The 16806-nt window shown below is 39.5% G+C and overlaps 1 protein-coding gene across 1 annotated transcript in view; it reads right to left on the bottom strand.

Annotated features, from left to right (window-relative positions):
• Positions 1-483: 483 nt before the first annotated feature.
• The window catches only part of LOC141259301 (D-beta-hydroxybutyrate dehydrogenase, mitochondrial-like), a 29889-nt gene continuing 13566 nt past the window's right edge, over positions 484-16806 (bottom strand). The window contains exons 3-5 of the mRNA XM_073675039.1: positions 16277-16418; positions 14185-14337; positions 484-2603 (exon numbers count right to left, since the gene is read on the bottom strand). Coding sequence (XP_073531140.1) covers positions 2137-2603; positions 14185-14337; positions 16277-16418 — 762 coding nt within the window. The 3' untranslated portion in view covers positions 484-2136. The remainder of the gene's footprint in view (positions 2604-14184; positions 14338-16276; positions 16419-16806) is intronic.

Below are 16806 nucleotides of genomic sequence, written 5' to 3'. Positions count from 1 at the left end.
CAATCATTCTGATTAAGCTTGCTTTCATCGGCCTGTAGATTCTTCTACCAGTGAGTGAGACGCTATTTTAGATGGTTTCTACTGAAGTTAAATCTTAACTTCCTGTCTTTGAGTGTCACCTGTGGTTTGCATCTGTATTCACATTCATGAAAGTGTCCCTTAATTGTAGATTTTATTTTTTTTTTTAATGATGAAAAGAATGTTCTAAATTGTTGTTTTGGCCACTCCTAAAGCTTCTACTTACTTGAATTCTCAGTGACTCCCATTCATTACAATGAAACTTGTAGAAAAATGTGCCTAAAATGATCAAAACTAGGAATATTTTCCTAAAGTTTGGATTTCGAAATATAAATGATTGCAGATAATAAACTGACATTTCACCAGTATGAAACGTTTGGCAAATCACTAACAATACAAAGCAGTAAGAAACTCTAGGAACATAAGTATATAAGAAAAATGACTTGGTTGCTTTAGAAAATACCATTGTTTTCTTGATATATTAATTTTTAATAAAATACATCACAATTTTTCAAATACTACAATGACATTTTAGGTGTTATAAATTATATGGCTTGATATTTTTTTGTGAGGTTAAAAAAAAATCCAACAGTTTCAAGTAGCTATTCATTCTACTTATGTGGGGAAGGAAAATTATAAATTATAATTTAAAGGGATAGTGAATATGGTAAATAAGTAAGGTCACTTTAGGACTCCAAAAGCCTCACTTGGTTTGTACATGAAAAGCTGGGTATCGATGTAGAGCTCCCACAAAAGTTTTTGTGCTTCCACTAATGGCTGCGCCATCTTTCTGAGTATGCAAACAGCTTCTTCAGACAGGAGGAAGACAGGCGCTCCAGTGCCTCCTATGGGAAGTAGCAATCCAAAAAGTTAATATTGATCTTTTAAAGAGACTAGCCAAATAACTTGGGATATGAACACAAATCAGAAAGGCTCATCTGGCTTCTTTCAATTCTCTTCTCTTGAGATAAGCTGGATGAGACTAATTGGCATGTTACCATAAGTATGCAAATCTCATACTCTCCTGACTGCCCTCTCAGCCGGGGCAGTGCAATCATGACAGTGTGCGCAGCTACACTGCCACGATTCGGCAGTCAAAGTGTCACTGCAGATTTTCCTTCTCAATTCTTTATCAATACATATGTAATACAGTATGGATGGGTTTACATACTTACCGATCGCCATCTTCTCTGGTTCCCAGAGTTGTTTGAATCCTCTTCTGAGTGTCTTCTGTGCACTAAAAGCCGCTTTCTTAGTGTAAGTCATGAGAATCTCAATGTGGGTCTCATAAGACTTACACTGGTAACGCAACTAGGCTGCCAGCCAACTGGTTCAGAGGACGATTGGAAAGGCGCTCCGAACTGGAGAAAATGGCGAGCTGTACATTTTTAAACACATCCACACTATATTGATGGGGGATAAGGGAATACAATTTTGCTGGGAATGCTTCACTAAAGGGAATCTGTCACCAGATTTTTGCAACCTCTTCTAAGAATAGCATGATATAGGCAAAGAGAGCCTGAATTCAATGGTGTATCACTTAGGTTGCCTGGTGCAGCGGTTCGGACACAATCAGAGTCTTTAGATTTAGCAATGCAGCAGAGCTGAGAAAGCTAACCCTGCCCACACCAAGCTCTGTATATACAATGTCTATAAACAGTGAGGTGCTTATCATAGGAGGAGGCAGAGTCGGACTATTATGCACACACTGCTGTAGTTCAGACAATGATAATCAAAACCTTCATTGTAGGGAAACAACAGCACACAACCTGACATGTGACACATTGTTGAAATCTGTATTTAACCCCTACATCATGCTGTCCTCAGATTACATAGCAAAAACCTGCTGACAGATTCCCTTTAAATATTTTTAGTAATACATTGCCTTTTATATGTTCTTCCTTCGTGTACTGCTCCTGTGGACAGAGACATTTTATATTAATTGTTCGCATATCTTTATCTATATCATTTGATCACTGATGAATGACAAGGCTGAGAAGACAAATGTCATACTAGAAGTACCTCGCAAGAAAACAGGTTCCTGCTTGTAACAGCAGATTGCAATTCATTTGATACCTGAACAAACTTCCTTCAGTAAGTTTCAACATTCTCTCCTGATTAAATATAAATCCGGTCTGCGATGGCAGCAGGAAGGTGAGACATCACCTGAAGCTTTATCCAGCAGTAGGTGTCCATCGGATTATATTGTGTGTATGGATATTTGGAAGTCAGGGCATCTGCCAATACGTTAATAACAGGACTCATGTCCTTCAAACCAGAGCTGACAAAGGCTTTCATTCTGGCAACCTGATGAGAGAAATACACTTTCCCATAATCGGCTCGTACAGTTTCTGAAGCTTGCTCCCACATGTCTTGTCCTCGCCTTTCTACTCCCTCTTTGGTAAAGATGCTTGTAGCAGCTATAAAGTTTCCAGGCTCAATAGTAATGACTTTTACCCTCCACTTGTACATCTCTTGTCTTAAACAGTCAGAAAAGGCTTCTACTCCATACTTGGAAACACAGTAGCTAGATCGAGACGGGCAGCCCATTCTTCCGAGCATGCTGGCCATGCACACCACTCGGCCTAGAGGAGAGAAATAAAAAAGGAAATAATAATTTGTACCCTCTTGAAGCACCACTTTTAATTTTTTTTTTTAAAGATTTCCTGCTTGATGAAAGTAATCAGTGTTTTCTTCTATATTAACAGCGTTATCTCGCTATCAGTTGGATTCACATGAGCTGTGGTTACACAGGTGATCCATTTGTCCATTCATACAAGAGACTTTGGAATCCCCATTTTTAGGTTCGGTGAAGGATCCTGCATTTGAACCCTCAGCAATGATTTATCTCCTATTATGTAGCTAGCTAACAATTTTGTGGGAAAAAACCCTTTACAAGAGTTTTCCGTTTTCAGGAAAGCAGGAAAGTTGTGTCTTCAGGCTCACTTTCTTGTAAGAAAAAAAAAAAAAGTACATGCCCCTGTGTCTATTAGGGTATGTGCACACGATGCAGAAATGAAGCAGAAAATTTCTGCATCATTTCTGCATCTCCCTGGCAGAAAAAACGCATGCAGATTGTGCATGCGTTTTTCCTGCGGAATACATGCGGATTCACATGCGTTTCCGCATGTGGATTGACAAACGCTTTCCAGGCGATTTGAGCATCACCTGGAAAGTGCTTGACAACTAGGTCACACTATATAAACCCACGCAAACGGCATGGATTTATATAGTGTGATCCGAGAGAATGGTAAAAATAAAAAATAAATGTATACTTTACCCTCTGATGGCCCGCGCTGTCCTGCTCAATCCGTTCTCCCTCGCCGGCAACTTTGAATTGAAAGACCTGCCGACGTCAGCGTCACGTGACCAGTCACATGACTCTGACGTCAGCGCAGGTCCTTCAACTCACTGCCAAGTGCCGGGAACCAAGCAGGAGCGGGCGCGGGCCGACAGAAGGTAAGTATACATTTATTTTTTATTTTATTCTTTTTTTTTACAGCTTTTTTAATGGTACCTGGGTGTGGAGGAGACTCTCCTCTCCTCCACACCCGGGTACCATCCGCACATTAGAACGCGCCAATTACGCAAGTACAAATGCAGTCTTGCGGAATTGGAGCGTTCTAATGCAAGTCAATGGCGGCGAAAACGCCGCTTTTACGCAAAATTAATTGACATGCTGCGGATTTTTGAGCGCAGCGTTTACGCTGCGGAAAAATCCGCAGCATGGGCACAGCACATGCGGATTTCAATTGGGGAACATTGCTGCCCTTCTACCATGCGTTTTTAATGCGTTTCCGCGGCGTTTCCGCAACTGCAAAAACGCTGCGGAAACGCATTAAAAACGCATCGTGTGAACTCAGCCATAGGCTAAGTGCCCACGTTGCGGAACTGAAGCATATTTTTTACGCTTCTCCCTGGCGGGAAAATCGCATGCGGATTTTACATGCGGTTTTCCCGCCAGGTAGAAGCGTTTGTGAGGCGTCTTTGCAGCATCTTTGCATGCATTTCCGCATGCGGGTTATCAAGCACTTCTCCAAGTGATTTAAGCATCACTTGGAAAAGTGCTTGACAACTTGTTCACACTATATAAATCCATGCAACCGGCATGGATTTATATAGTGTGACCAAGTAATAGTTAAAAAAAAAGAATCAGAATGGTAAAAAATAAAAAAATAAAGTTTATACTCACCTACCGATGTATTCTCTGCCCCGTCCGGAGTCTTGAGCGGCTCACGCTGTGGTGTGCAGGACCGGCGGTGACGTCATTGAGTCATGTGATGGGTCACATGACTCAATGACGTGGCAGGTCCTTCACACAACAGCGCGACGGAGGGAAAACATCAGAAGATAAGTATAAACTTTATTTTATTCTTTTTTTTACAGGTTCTTTGGTACCCAGGTCTGGATGAGAGTCTCCTCTCCTCCAGACTTGGGTACCATCCGCACATTGATTCCGCATGCGGAAACGCAAAATTAATGAACATGCTGCGGATTTTTGACCGCAGCATATACGCTGCGGAAAAATCCGCAGCATGGGCATTGACATTGTGGAATGCCATTGGGGACCATGGGGTGCGGATATACATGCGTTTTACAAGCATTTACGCTGCGGAAATTCCGCAGCATATACGCTTGTAATACGCAACGTGGGCACGCAGCCTTATTGTCTGCAGCGCTGTCATCACACTGACTGCAGCGCTCTCCATCAGTGAGTACAACAGAGGGCACAAGCCACCGAGCTCATTGATTAGCTGAAGCACGGTCAATGTGATTTTCAACGCTGCAGACATCAGACACCAGGAGCGGCAGCAGATACTCAGAGCTAGATCCAGAAAAGATGACTAAATCACTTTTTTTTTTTAACAACAAACTGCCTGGGGACACAGGTTTCCTGAAAAAAGAAACTCATTTTAGGACAACTAACCTAAGATATATATTTTTTTAAAAACGTCAATGACATTGCATGACTAAGCTTTTTTTTTAGACTGAAAATCTAGTACACAATTCAAGCCAAGTGCCACATGAATGAAATGTCCAAATAATGTTAGAATTATGGTTTTCTCACATCTGTGTATATAAAGTAGCTGAGATCCTGAGCCAGAAAAGTTGGAGCGTGTCAGGCGAGTGTCATGCGTATTTTCCTCACCTAGCATCCGTATGATATACGTACAGTACAGACCAAAAGTTTGGACACACCCCATTTAAAGATTTTTCTGTATTTTCATGACTATGAAAATTGTACATTCACACTGAAGGCATCAAAACTATGAATTAACACATGTGGAATTATATACTTAACAAAAAAGTGGGAAACAACTGAAAATATGTCTTATATTCTAGGTTCTTCAAAGTAGCCACCTTTTGCTTTGATGACTGCTTTGCACACTCTTGGCATTCTCTTGATGAGCTTCAAGAGGTAGTCACCGGAAATGGTTTTCACTTCACAGGTTTGCCCTGTCAGGCTTAATAAGTGGGACTTCTTGCCTTATAAATGGGGTTGGGACCATCAGTTGTGTTGTGCAGAAGTCTGGTGGATACACAGCTGATAGTCTTACTGAATAGACTATTAGAATTTGTATTATGGCAAGAAAAAAGCAGCTAAGTAAAGAAAAACGAGTGGCCATCATTACTTTAAGAAATGAAGGTCAGTCAGTGCGAAAAATTGGGAAAACTTTGAAAGTGTCCCCAAGTGCTGTTGCATAAACCATCAAGCGCTACAAAGAAACTGGCTCACATGAGGACCGCCCCAGGAAATGAAGACCAAGAGTCACCTCTGCTTCTGAGGATAAGTTTATCCGAGTCGCCAGCCTCAGAAATCGCAGGTTAACAGCAGCTCAGATTAGAGACCAGGTCAATGCCACACAGAGTTCTAGCAGCAGACACATCTCTTCAACAACTGTTAAGAGGAGACTTTGTGCAGCAGGCCTTCATGGTAAAATAGCTGCTAGGAAACCACTGCTAAGGACAGGCAACAAGCAGAAGAGACTTGTTTGGGCTAAAGAACACAAGGAATGGACATTAGACCAGTGGAAATCTGTGCTTTGGTCTGATGAGTCCAAATTTGAGATCTTTGGTTCCAACCACCGTGTCTTTGTGCGACACAGAAAAGGTGAATGGATGGACTCTACATACCTGGTTCCCACTGTGAAGCATGGAGGAGGAGGTGTGATGGTGTGGGGGTGCTTTGCTGGTGACACTGTTTGGGATTTATTCAAAATTGAAGGCATACTGAACCAGCATGGCTACCACAGCATCTTGCAGCGGCATGCTATTCCATCCGGTTTGCGTTTAGTTGGACCATCATTTATTTCTCAACAGGACAATGACCCCAAACACACCTCCAAGCTGTGTAAGGGCTATTTGACCAAGAAGGAGAGTGATGGGGTGCTACGCCAGATGACCCGGCCTCCACAGTCACCAGACCTGAACCCAGTCGAGATGGTTTGGGGTGAGCTGGACCGCAGAGTGAAGGCAAAAGGGCCAACAAGTGCTAAGCATCTCTGGGAACTCCTTCAAGATTGTTGGAAGACCATTTCCTGTGACTACCTCTTGAAGCTCATCAAGAAAATGCCAAGAGTGTGCAAAGCAGTCATCAAAGCAAAAGGTGGCTACTTTGAAGAACCTAGAATATAAGACATATTTTCAGTTGTTTCACACTTTTTGTTAAGTATATAATTCCACGTGTTAATTCATAGTTTTGATGCCTTCAGTGTGAATGTACAATTTTCATAGTCATGAAAATACAGAAAAATATTTAAATGAGAAGGTGTGTCCAAACTTTTGGTCTGTACTGTATGCAATGCGGTTTTAACATCAACTTTTACATACAGTAATTCTCTGTCATTTCAAGCTAGTTTTCTAACTAATAAAATCTTAAAAATAATCTTATATACAGTTATAGATAGATGACAGTAGGAAATGTCAGTGAAATTATAAAATTAGTGCAGTGCGTGTGTAGTTTACTGTACATGTATTTAGCTAATTAAAGAATTTAAAAAAAAATGGCGTGGGCCCCCCCCTATTTTTAACCCTTTCATGACATGCGCCGTACATGTATGGCGCATGGCGTGTCTCCCACTTTGGCACAGGCTCCAGCGATGAGCCCTCATCTTTCCTGGGACATGACAGCAGATCTGATCAGCTGACATGTGCCCCTAACAGCCATGGGTGAAATCTCGATCCACTTGCGGCTGTTAACATGTTAAATGCCGTTGTCAATCTCTAACAGCGGCATTTAACATGGCTGCGGTGGAAGGACGTCACTAGTTCCGCCCATCGGTGCCCGTGTCACATGACCGCGGGTTGCAGATGGGTTGGCATGACAACCCGGGGTCTGCAGGAGATCAGACAATTGCAGCTTCAAGTCTCCCATGTAGACTATTGAAGCCAGTGTAAAAAATGTTTTTAAAAATATAAACTTTTAGATTTTTTTTAATATCACCCCCCCCTTTCACCCCATTCAAAATAAAATAATAATAAAAAATCAAAAACACAGATATTTGGTATTGCTGCGTTCAGAATTGCCCGATCTATCAATATAAAAATATTTAATCCAATCGGTAAACGGCGTAACGATAAGAAAAATCAATACGCCAGAATTAAGTTTTTTTGGTCGCCGCTACATTGCAATAACAGGCCATAAAAACATTGTATCTACCCCAAAATTATATCAATAAAAACTTCAGCTCGGTGCGCAAAAAATAAGCCCTCATCCGGCCCCAGATCCCAAAAAATGGAGATGCTACGGGTCTCGGAAAATGCCGATTTTGGATTTTTTTTCACCACTTAAAAAAGAACCTATACATGTCTGTAGCTATGAACTTGTAATGACTTGGAGAATCATAATGACAGGTCAGTTTTACCATATAATGAACGTGGTAAAAAAAAACAAAACCAAAAAACAATTTGTGAAATTGCACTTTTTTTTTGCAATTTCACAGCACTTGGAATTTTTTTCCTTGTTTTCCAGTACATGATATGGTAAAACCAATTGTGTTGTTCAAAAGTACAACGTCCCACAAAAAACAAACCCTTACACGGCCATATTGACCGAAAAGTAAAAAAGTTATGGCTCTGGGAAGAAGAGGAGTAAAAAACAAAGCGCAAAAACGGAAAAGGGCCGCAGCGTTGATGGGTTAATAGCCAGCAAAGGTTAGGCAGACAGCTGCAGGCTGATATTACTAACCTTTGAAGAGGCCATGAGTATTGGCCCCCTCCCAGACTAATAATATCAGCACTCAGCCGCCCCAGAAATGGAGCATCCATTAGATGCCCCAATTCTGGCGCTAAGCCTCATCTCTTCCCACTTACCCAGGTGCAGTGGTAAGTGGGATAATAGTATTGGGGTTGATATTTATTTTGTCAGCTGACATCAAGCCCAGGGGTTAGTAATGGAGTGGCGTCTATAAGACATCCCCATTACTAATCGCCTCAGTATTAAGTAAAAAAAAAAACACAGACACAGAGCAAAGTCCATTATTTGAGCAAAATACTCCCTGACCCTCTTTTACCTATTTATTAATATCCAAAGAAAAATAAAAAAACAAAGAAATCCTCACCTGTCCGCTGATAGTCCACATGTCCTGCGACGAGCTCAAGATCTGGATGCATTGCTGAGCGGTGACATAAAATGCGACCGTTCAGCCCGGCATCCAGGAGACACTGAGCTGAGCGTGAGAACACAGCTTCAGTGTTGAGCGCTGGCATCAGTAAGGTGACTTGAGTTCATAGCCGATGAACTCCGGTCATCTTACTGACATCACCGCATGCATTGTGAGAAATTTCTGGGGCGGCTGAAAGCTGATGGTTTTTAGTTTGGGAGTGGGCCAATATTCATGGCCCCTTCCTAGTCTATTAATATCAGCCCACAGCTGTCTGCCTAGCCTTTGCTGCTTATTAATTATACGGAGAACCCCACGTCATTTTTTTCATTTATTTATTACTTAAATACATATACAGTAAGCTACACAAGCAACGCCCTGATTATATATCTCACTCTCATATTTCTATCTATCTCTTATATTTTTAAGAATATTTTATTTGAAAACTAGCTTTAAATGACAGAGAATTACTCTATGTAAAAGCTAATGTTAAAATCACATTGCATATGGATTGCATACACGTGTCATTCGGATGCTAGGTGAGAAATATCGCACTGTACTCGCATGACGCTCGTCCAACTTTTCAGGAACAACATCGGACCAATTTTATTCACGCTGGTGGGTATGAGGCTTAATTCTTACTGCTGCAAATCCTCATTGCATGCTAGCGGATCTGGTCTTGCATTTGCAGAAAAATCCACTACAGATTGCTTCCTCTCAGTTTATAACTCTTGTTGATATATCCTTCTAGAAATCTCTCCAGCAAAGGCATTGCTGATTGTCTGCAGCGCTCATGTGATGCCCCTGACAAATGATGATCCCAGCAGTCAGTCTGCTGATTGTCTGCAGCGCTCATGTGATGCCCCTGACGAATGTTGATCCCAGCAGTCAGTCAGGGGATGCAGCACTGAGTACGGCGTCATTCATACATCAGTCATTTTCTCACATGAAAAATTTGGTATGAGTTTCAGAGTTTGATCAGTGTGTCAGTTTTTACCATCTAAGTTTGGTCAGAGCTTCATCAGTTTTTCTAAAAAAAATGCTGGAGATTTTTCAACATGCTCATATCAAACAGTGCATATAAAACGAACAGCACAAAGATGACATGTGAGTTCTGTCTGATTTTTTTGTCATGGATCCATAGTCTTGCATTAGTGAGATTGATCTGAGACCCAGGAAAAAGTTGGAGAGGTCTCCATGATTTTGTGTGGCTCCCTCAGCAAAAATACACAGACATGTGAACAACGCTATAAACTATAATAGGTATGAGTTCTATGAGAATGAATGAGCCGTAAGAAGCAGCAGCACTGACCCAGTAGGCGAGTATTGATCGTTTTACTTTTTTTATATTCACCTCCCTGGGCCCAGTAGGGGTCAACCCCTTTTAAAGTAACAAGAGAAAAATCACAGCAAATAGAGTAGACTTTTTATTAATAAAAAGTAAAACGTAAATTGATTCTTTAAAATCTCATCTAAATGCATTGGGACACAATAAGAAAAATATTTTTGGGGTCAATAATGCTTTGAGAATTACCATGGGTCACATATCCACAGAATGGGTTATAAGTAGTTGATTGATGGTTGTCTGACTAGAGAGCCCATCAATTCTGAGAATGAAGCTGTGAAGTGGCCCGTTTGAATGGAGATATGGTCCTGCATGCACACTAACGCTTTATTCATGGTTTATGGGAATGTCGGAGAAATCTGGGCACTGCACTTAGCTATTCATGTGAGCCCCAAAAATAATGAATGGAGCAATGGTGCACATGTGGGACCATCTCTGTACTCAAACAGTGCCCTTGAGAGCCCTGTACTCAGTATCACTTCGGGTCCTAATGGTTGAACCACTTGTGATCATGAACTTATTACCCATCCTGTGAAAGTTGTTATGGTGGGCCATCCCCTCTAAGGTTTATTCAGTATGCACAAGAAGCTACAATTTCTAGCGACAGTTAAAATTAAAGCGCTGCGGAATATGTTAGCGCTATATCAAAAAATAAAGATTTTTATTATTAAATGTGTATTTTTGGGTTAGGGAAATAAGTGTAAAATCATCTTGCACCATGTATCTTAACAATGTCACACGACATAATGTCCCAGATCTCGGGAGAGCCAGTGCTGACACTGCTGGAACATCGCCGGCACCGGAGGTGAGTATGGTGTTATTATTTTACTGGAGTGAAACATAGGGATTCAGAAGGGGTTGTCCAAGTAGTGGACAACCCCTTTCATTTTTGGTTCCCCTTCTTCCCAGAGCCATAACTTTTTCATTTTTCTGTCAACATAGCCATATGAGGGCTTGTTTTTTGTGGGACGAGTTGAACTTTTGAACGACACCATTGATTTTACCATATAGAGTACTGGAAAATGGGAAAAAAAATTCCAGGTGCGATGATATTGCAAAAATGTGCAATTCCACAATTGTTGTTTTTTTTTTTTAATTACTATGTTCATTAAATGCTAAAACTGACCTGGCATAAGGATTCCCCAGGTCAATACGAGTACGCTGATACCAAACATGCATAGGTTCTTTTTTATTTAAGTTGTGAAAACAAATTCCAAAATTTGGGAGAAAAAAAAAAATCACTTGTGCCGCCATTTTCCGAGACCTGGAGCTTCTCCGTTTTTCATAATCTGGGGCTGGGTGAGGCCTTATTTTTTGGGGCTAAAAAACGTATTTCTGATGTTTCGATTTTTTTTTCTTGTTACGCCGTTAACCGATAGGATTAATTTACTTTATATTTTGATATTTTGATTGGACATTTCTGAACAAGGCAATAGCAAACATATTTATTTTATTTAAATTGTTTTATTTTCATATTTAGGAGATGATTTGAACTTTTGTGTTTTTTTTTTTTACTTTTTACTGGCTTCAATAGTCCCCTTAGGAGACTGAAGCCACATGGTGGATTGTACACCATCTTTGATGACTGTATAATTGCAATTTATAACGAATTTAGGAGTACTTCTAAAAAAAGAATCCTTTATATCCACAAGGGCTGAGACTTACAGGCCTGTAATACTTTAGTTCAGTCACGGTTCTATTTTAAGAGACAGATCTGTGACGAAAGCATGTTCTCTATAATGAAATGTCTTACACCCACCAGCTTTTACTTCCAGCTGGGATGATTAAAATATGCTTTCACTCGACCCATGAGAGAGTCAGTTTCTGAATATATTGTGCACCTCTCTTGACTATTTCTAAGGGAAAAAAAACAGTTGTATTTCATAAAATGGCTCACCGTGATATTAAAATGCATGTTCTAAATTTATAGCTGATATAAAAGGTGGACTTATCAAATCCAACCAGCAGCTTATTTAATGTCCTCCTACATGTAGAAAACAAATTGACATTGGAGAATCTACCTGGTGTGCGTCAAATATCTGTAACCTCTATTGTAGAAGCTAGCTTGTTGGCGTATAAAAGGAGCAAAAGTGGCAGGAAAAAAAAAAAAACATGGGGTAGAAAATGTCGGCCCTTGCCTTATAAATTTGACCCACACCTTTGTACAGCCACAAATGTTAAACTGCTGGACACAAGCAAATAAAATAGGGTACTTGCATTTTTTAAAAAAACATATGCAGCGGAAAAAAACTCACCAAATACTCGATAAGTGTTTGGAGAGTTTTGATGTTGCAGATTTTCTACAGAATTTCTGCACTTATTATGTAAATTAGGTTACTTGCATTTTTTCATAGAATTTTTTTAGTGTGTTTTTTTCCATGCATTTTTAACACTGCATTTTGTCTCTTTTTGATATGTCATATTGTAAATAAAGCTGCTTTGTTTTTGATACTTCCTCAAATTGGGCTCTGACTAAACCTCATTGATTATCTCATTTGTGGATTACATGAGCAGTGGAAACGCGCTAAAAACACACCTACGTTTTTTACCTGAGGATTTTCCCACATCTAATGCAAGTCTATGGGGAAAATCTGCACATAAATCCAGCGCTGTGGAGTCAGAGTCGTGAAGCCGGTGTCCATTTTGGTGGAGTCGGTATAAAATGGACTGACTCCGACAATATATAATAAATTGGGTTCATTAGTACAATGCAGAATGTGCTATAAATGTTGTCATAAGAATTTGGGAAAGTTATGTAATGTTCTATAAATGTCTGTTCTGTCCCTGATCTAAGGATCTCGGCTTTTAGTTGAGATGAATCTGTGCCTCACTTTATGTACACGCTCAGTAGTGAGGCAGCCCTGCATAAAACTCAGCGTACTCGCAAGAGAAATTGAAATGTTACCGATTTCAAAAAGGTACCACAGGTCATTTCATGTTGTAAATTCAAAAAGCTACAGTGGGCATGAGATTTCTATAAGTCCCATCTACTCTGCAGGATCTGTAAGACATGGCATTTTTTTGGGCAGCGAAAATACGCAGATTCAAAAAACTTACCCAAAAACACATCGTGGGAACTTAACCTCAAACTGCCATCAATGGGACCATATAGTGCCAGTAAATTATATTTTGTGAATTATGGAACAATCAAATAAGACATATATAAAACTTACCTGTAAGAGTAAAGACCATGCAGAAAGAAAATACAAAAATAATGTCCACGTGAAATCTGTTTCTAGGACGATCAGTCATCAGAGAACTTTTCTAATTTATTATCTGTTACTTTCTGCTTCTAGTCAATGTGTCATTCTAAATTCTCTTGCATTTCAGTCCTGGATAATCAGATCTTTTACAATATGACATTGTAAATTACAGGGATTTCACATACATTAAAAATGTATGAAACAGATCTGTCAGAAATGTTGCATGAAGCCATTATGTACAGTGCCTTAATGGTGTTGTCCTCTTTTAGAAATCATTATACCATGTGCTCAGGTATCTATAAAATGACAGAATACTACATAACCTTCCCAGGTGCAGTACTGGCTTTCCCTTGCTGCCTAGATTTTTGTTGTTAAGCTACATCAGTGTCACCATGTTGATAGCGCTGCAGACAATCACTGAGCAGAGTGGCTCGCGCTATTTGTCTGAGCCACTGAGCTCTGTGATTGGCTGCTGTATTGTCGTCGTGATGTCACCACTGCAGCCAAACAGAGCAAAGGAGAGCCAGCACTGGATCCAGGAGGGTAAGTAGTACATTTTTTTTTTATAACTACGGTATAATCACTTTTAATAGATTGGTGCTGGCAACTAAATATTGGAATTTAAAGTGAGCTACTTGTGGGGATTTCCCCCCCTTTTTATCCCCCCCCCCCTTACCACCCCCATTCCCCACCTTTTTTTTTCCTCTTTTCTTCTTCTCTTTCTTTCTTTTTGTATTTGTTTGTTGTTGGTTAGCTGAACCCTATAGGGGTTCTTATCAATATGCTTTATTATAGCAAAAAGTATCATTATATGTGAAGATACATTTGGAGCCTAAACAATAGAAAGGTTTTGTTGGTTTTTTGTTGACCAAATACGTTATGGCGTTTTGCATATGTTAAATTTCTATCTGTTCATTTTCAATAAAAAGAGATTATACATAATAATTTTTAAAAGAGAACAACCCCTTTAAATATTACCAGCTTTGTTTTCTCTTTTCGTTGTGATATAACTTACCTTTACTCTGACGTACTAATGGTAAGAAGGCTTTTGTGACTCTTATTGTTCCCCACAAGTTCACTTCTGCTATTTCTTTATACGTGTCTAAACTTGTGAACTCTACTTCTCCAAATGTTGAAATCCCAGCATTATTCACCAGACCCCACAAACCTGCAAGGAAATGAACTGTATGGTCAAGTTTTCATACAAGATACAGTCCCTACAATCCCTGATTTCTTCTGGTTCGAGCCACTGCTCAATTTCCGTACAAGTTACTTCATTTCATTCTTAATTTCTTTGATGGAATGACAAATAAAAGTACATTGGAGCCCCTCTAAAAATTATTTAAAAAATTGTATTAATGACCTTTTTTTGCCTTTTAGGAGGAGGAGCTTTTTTTTTCTGATCACCTCCTTCTGAGACCCATAACTTCTTACATTTTCCCTTCATGTAGCCTCATAAGGGGTTTTAGCGTCAGAATTTGAGCTTTGTTTTTTTTAATGCCATGATTTTGGGGTAAACAATGCATTGAAAAAAAAAAGTTTTAATTTTTTTGAGAGACAACTGGAAAAAACCCTTGCAATTTTGGAAAATCTTGAGTTGTATTTTTGAGGGGTTTCATTTTCATGGCATTCATTACCCTATATAAATCACATGTTAACTTTATTCAGCAGACCATTATGATTATAGTAATACCAATTTTTTATAGTTTTACCATTATTGCATTTTAAAAACATAACAAAAAAAATAGAAAAGCACAATGAAGCAAACATCAGCTCACCGGGTTGAGAAATGCCTGGAATAAGGGTGCGGTGCATGGAGACTTCAGGCTGGTTTCCTGAGCAATTGAACCGTGGAAACGAACCGTTACACTATCATGGTTTTTAAATTTTCCTTTTTCCTCTTTTAATCTACTAATAAATGTGATGTTTTTATGATTTTTGCAGTTGCTGGACTTTCCTTTTTTTTTTCCACATAACAAAAAAATAGTCTGTTTTCTTGAGCTGCCATGTTCTGACCGCGGTCTGGAATAGAGATGTCTGGGGATAGTTTTTATGTGGGATGCATTTTATTAGTTCTAATTTGGGGAACTTAAAAGGGAACCTGTCATCTGTTTCATGCTGCCCAAACTGCACCATGGCAGTCAGGTATATCTTTCCCTGAAATGTTCCGGCTAAGATCCACCACTGGAGGTGATTAATCTCTCCGTATGAACACATGAGGGAGAGACCTGTCAATCATCTGCTGGGAAGAGTGAAAGCATTTCAGAGAAAATGTACCTTGAAGATCCGGCTGAGGACCATAGCCAGAGACCAGTGTTGCCCCCGGCTGGATCTTTAAATTTTCTCTGAAATGCTTCAATGTTAATATACCCGGCTGTAATCGTGCAGCCAGGCTCTCATTTATGCTGCCCACAGTTTTAGCAGCATGAATCAGACGACAAGTTCCCTTTGAACCATTTTGACCACTTTTACAAGATGTGATTTTTTTGTTTTTACAGTGTTCACGATATGGGTAGAATAATAGTGATCACTTTATAGTTCATTTACATAATAAAGCTGTCTTAGGGTACGTCCCCTTTCATGTAAAATAATCTTTGGAGGCAGGTTCTCATGCAGCTCTGTGTCCAGCCCATAGTCCTTAACAGCTCATTTACATATGAGGAAAACATGGATTGCTCTGGAATAAGACATCAGATCACAGATATCAAGGTATCATTTTATTCAGCTTCCTGTTGCCTACAAGGTCATATAGACGGCTTAGGAGGGTTGATCCCAATGACAGATTCCCTTTAAAGCCTCCTTTAATATCAGACATTATGACGATCGCTGTCATTAATTATACAAATGGGACATCTGTTAACATTCTGTTCAAAGAAAATAAATGATAGAATTTTTCAAACATTCCATCTAAGCAAATATAGCGCTGTCCGTACGTACAGCATTGTATGGTAGTCCAATGTAGTACAGTATTGTCTCCGAGCACTGCCACTCACTCTCCATTCTATGTACATTAGGCCTCAATTACATAAAATCATCTAGAAGAATGTGAAGAATGAGATTTTACTCAATTCTCCCCATAGTCTCTCCACTGAAGTATTTGAATGTACCTTTACCAGGGTCTTCTAGGTTTTTGGTCACAAACTCAACAGCTTGTGTCACGTCTTCCTGGCTGCTGACATTCAGCTGCAGCACCTTCATACGGTTACAATGGAAACTTTGCAGCTCCTGAGCACCTTCACCATTCTTATCCTAGAAACACACAGGCAAGTACATAATAATACAAATCAAATCTGAAAGTCACAAAAAGAAAACTACATGTGATGACACAAGAAAAACTGTAATAGATAAGTAAATATTGATGTCTCCCTATCTTTTCTCATTTTATTATTATTTTGCTTTCATCAATTTTGTCAGATTAATAAGAAAATAAGCTTGTTTAGGATTGTTAGGCAAAGTTCCCAAAATTTGTACTTTAGAATTTTTAATGCTGCAGATTTTCAGCAGCATTTCTGCATCAATTAGCTAAATAAGATTGTTTTTTTATTGTGTTTTTAGTGCTTTTATTCACATTTATTTTGTGTCAACTTTTGGTATGTCATGTTTTAAATTAAACTACTTTATTTTGGATACATTCGGT

Source organism: Phyllobates terribilis, unplaced genomic scaffold (assembly GCF_046119375.1).
Source record: "Phyllobates terribilis strain yellow unplaced genomic scaffold, ASM4611937v1 Scaffold_3__8_contigs__length_932513732, whole genome shotgun sequence".
Lineage (NCBI taxonomy): Eukaryota > Metazoa > Chordata > Amphibia > Anura > Dendrobatidae > Phyllobates > Phyllobates terribilis.
Note: the sequence above shows the minus strand (reverse complement) of the source record. Positions and strands in the feature narration are given on the sequence as shown.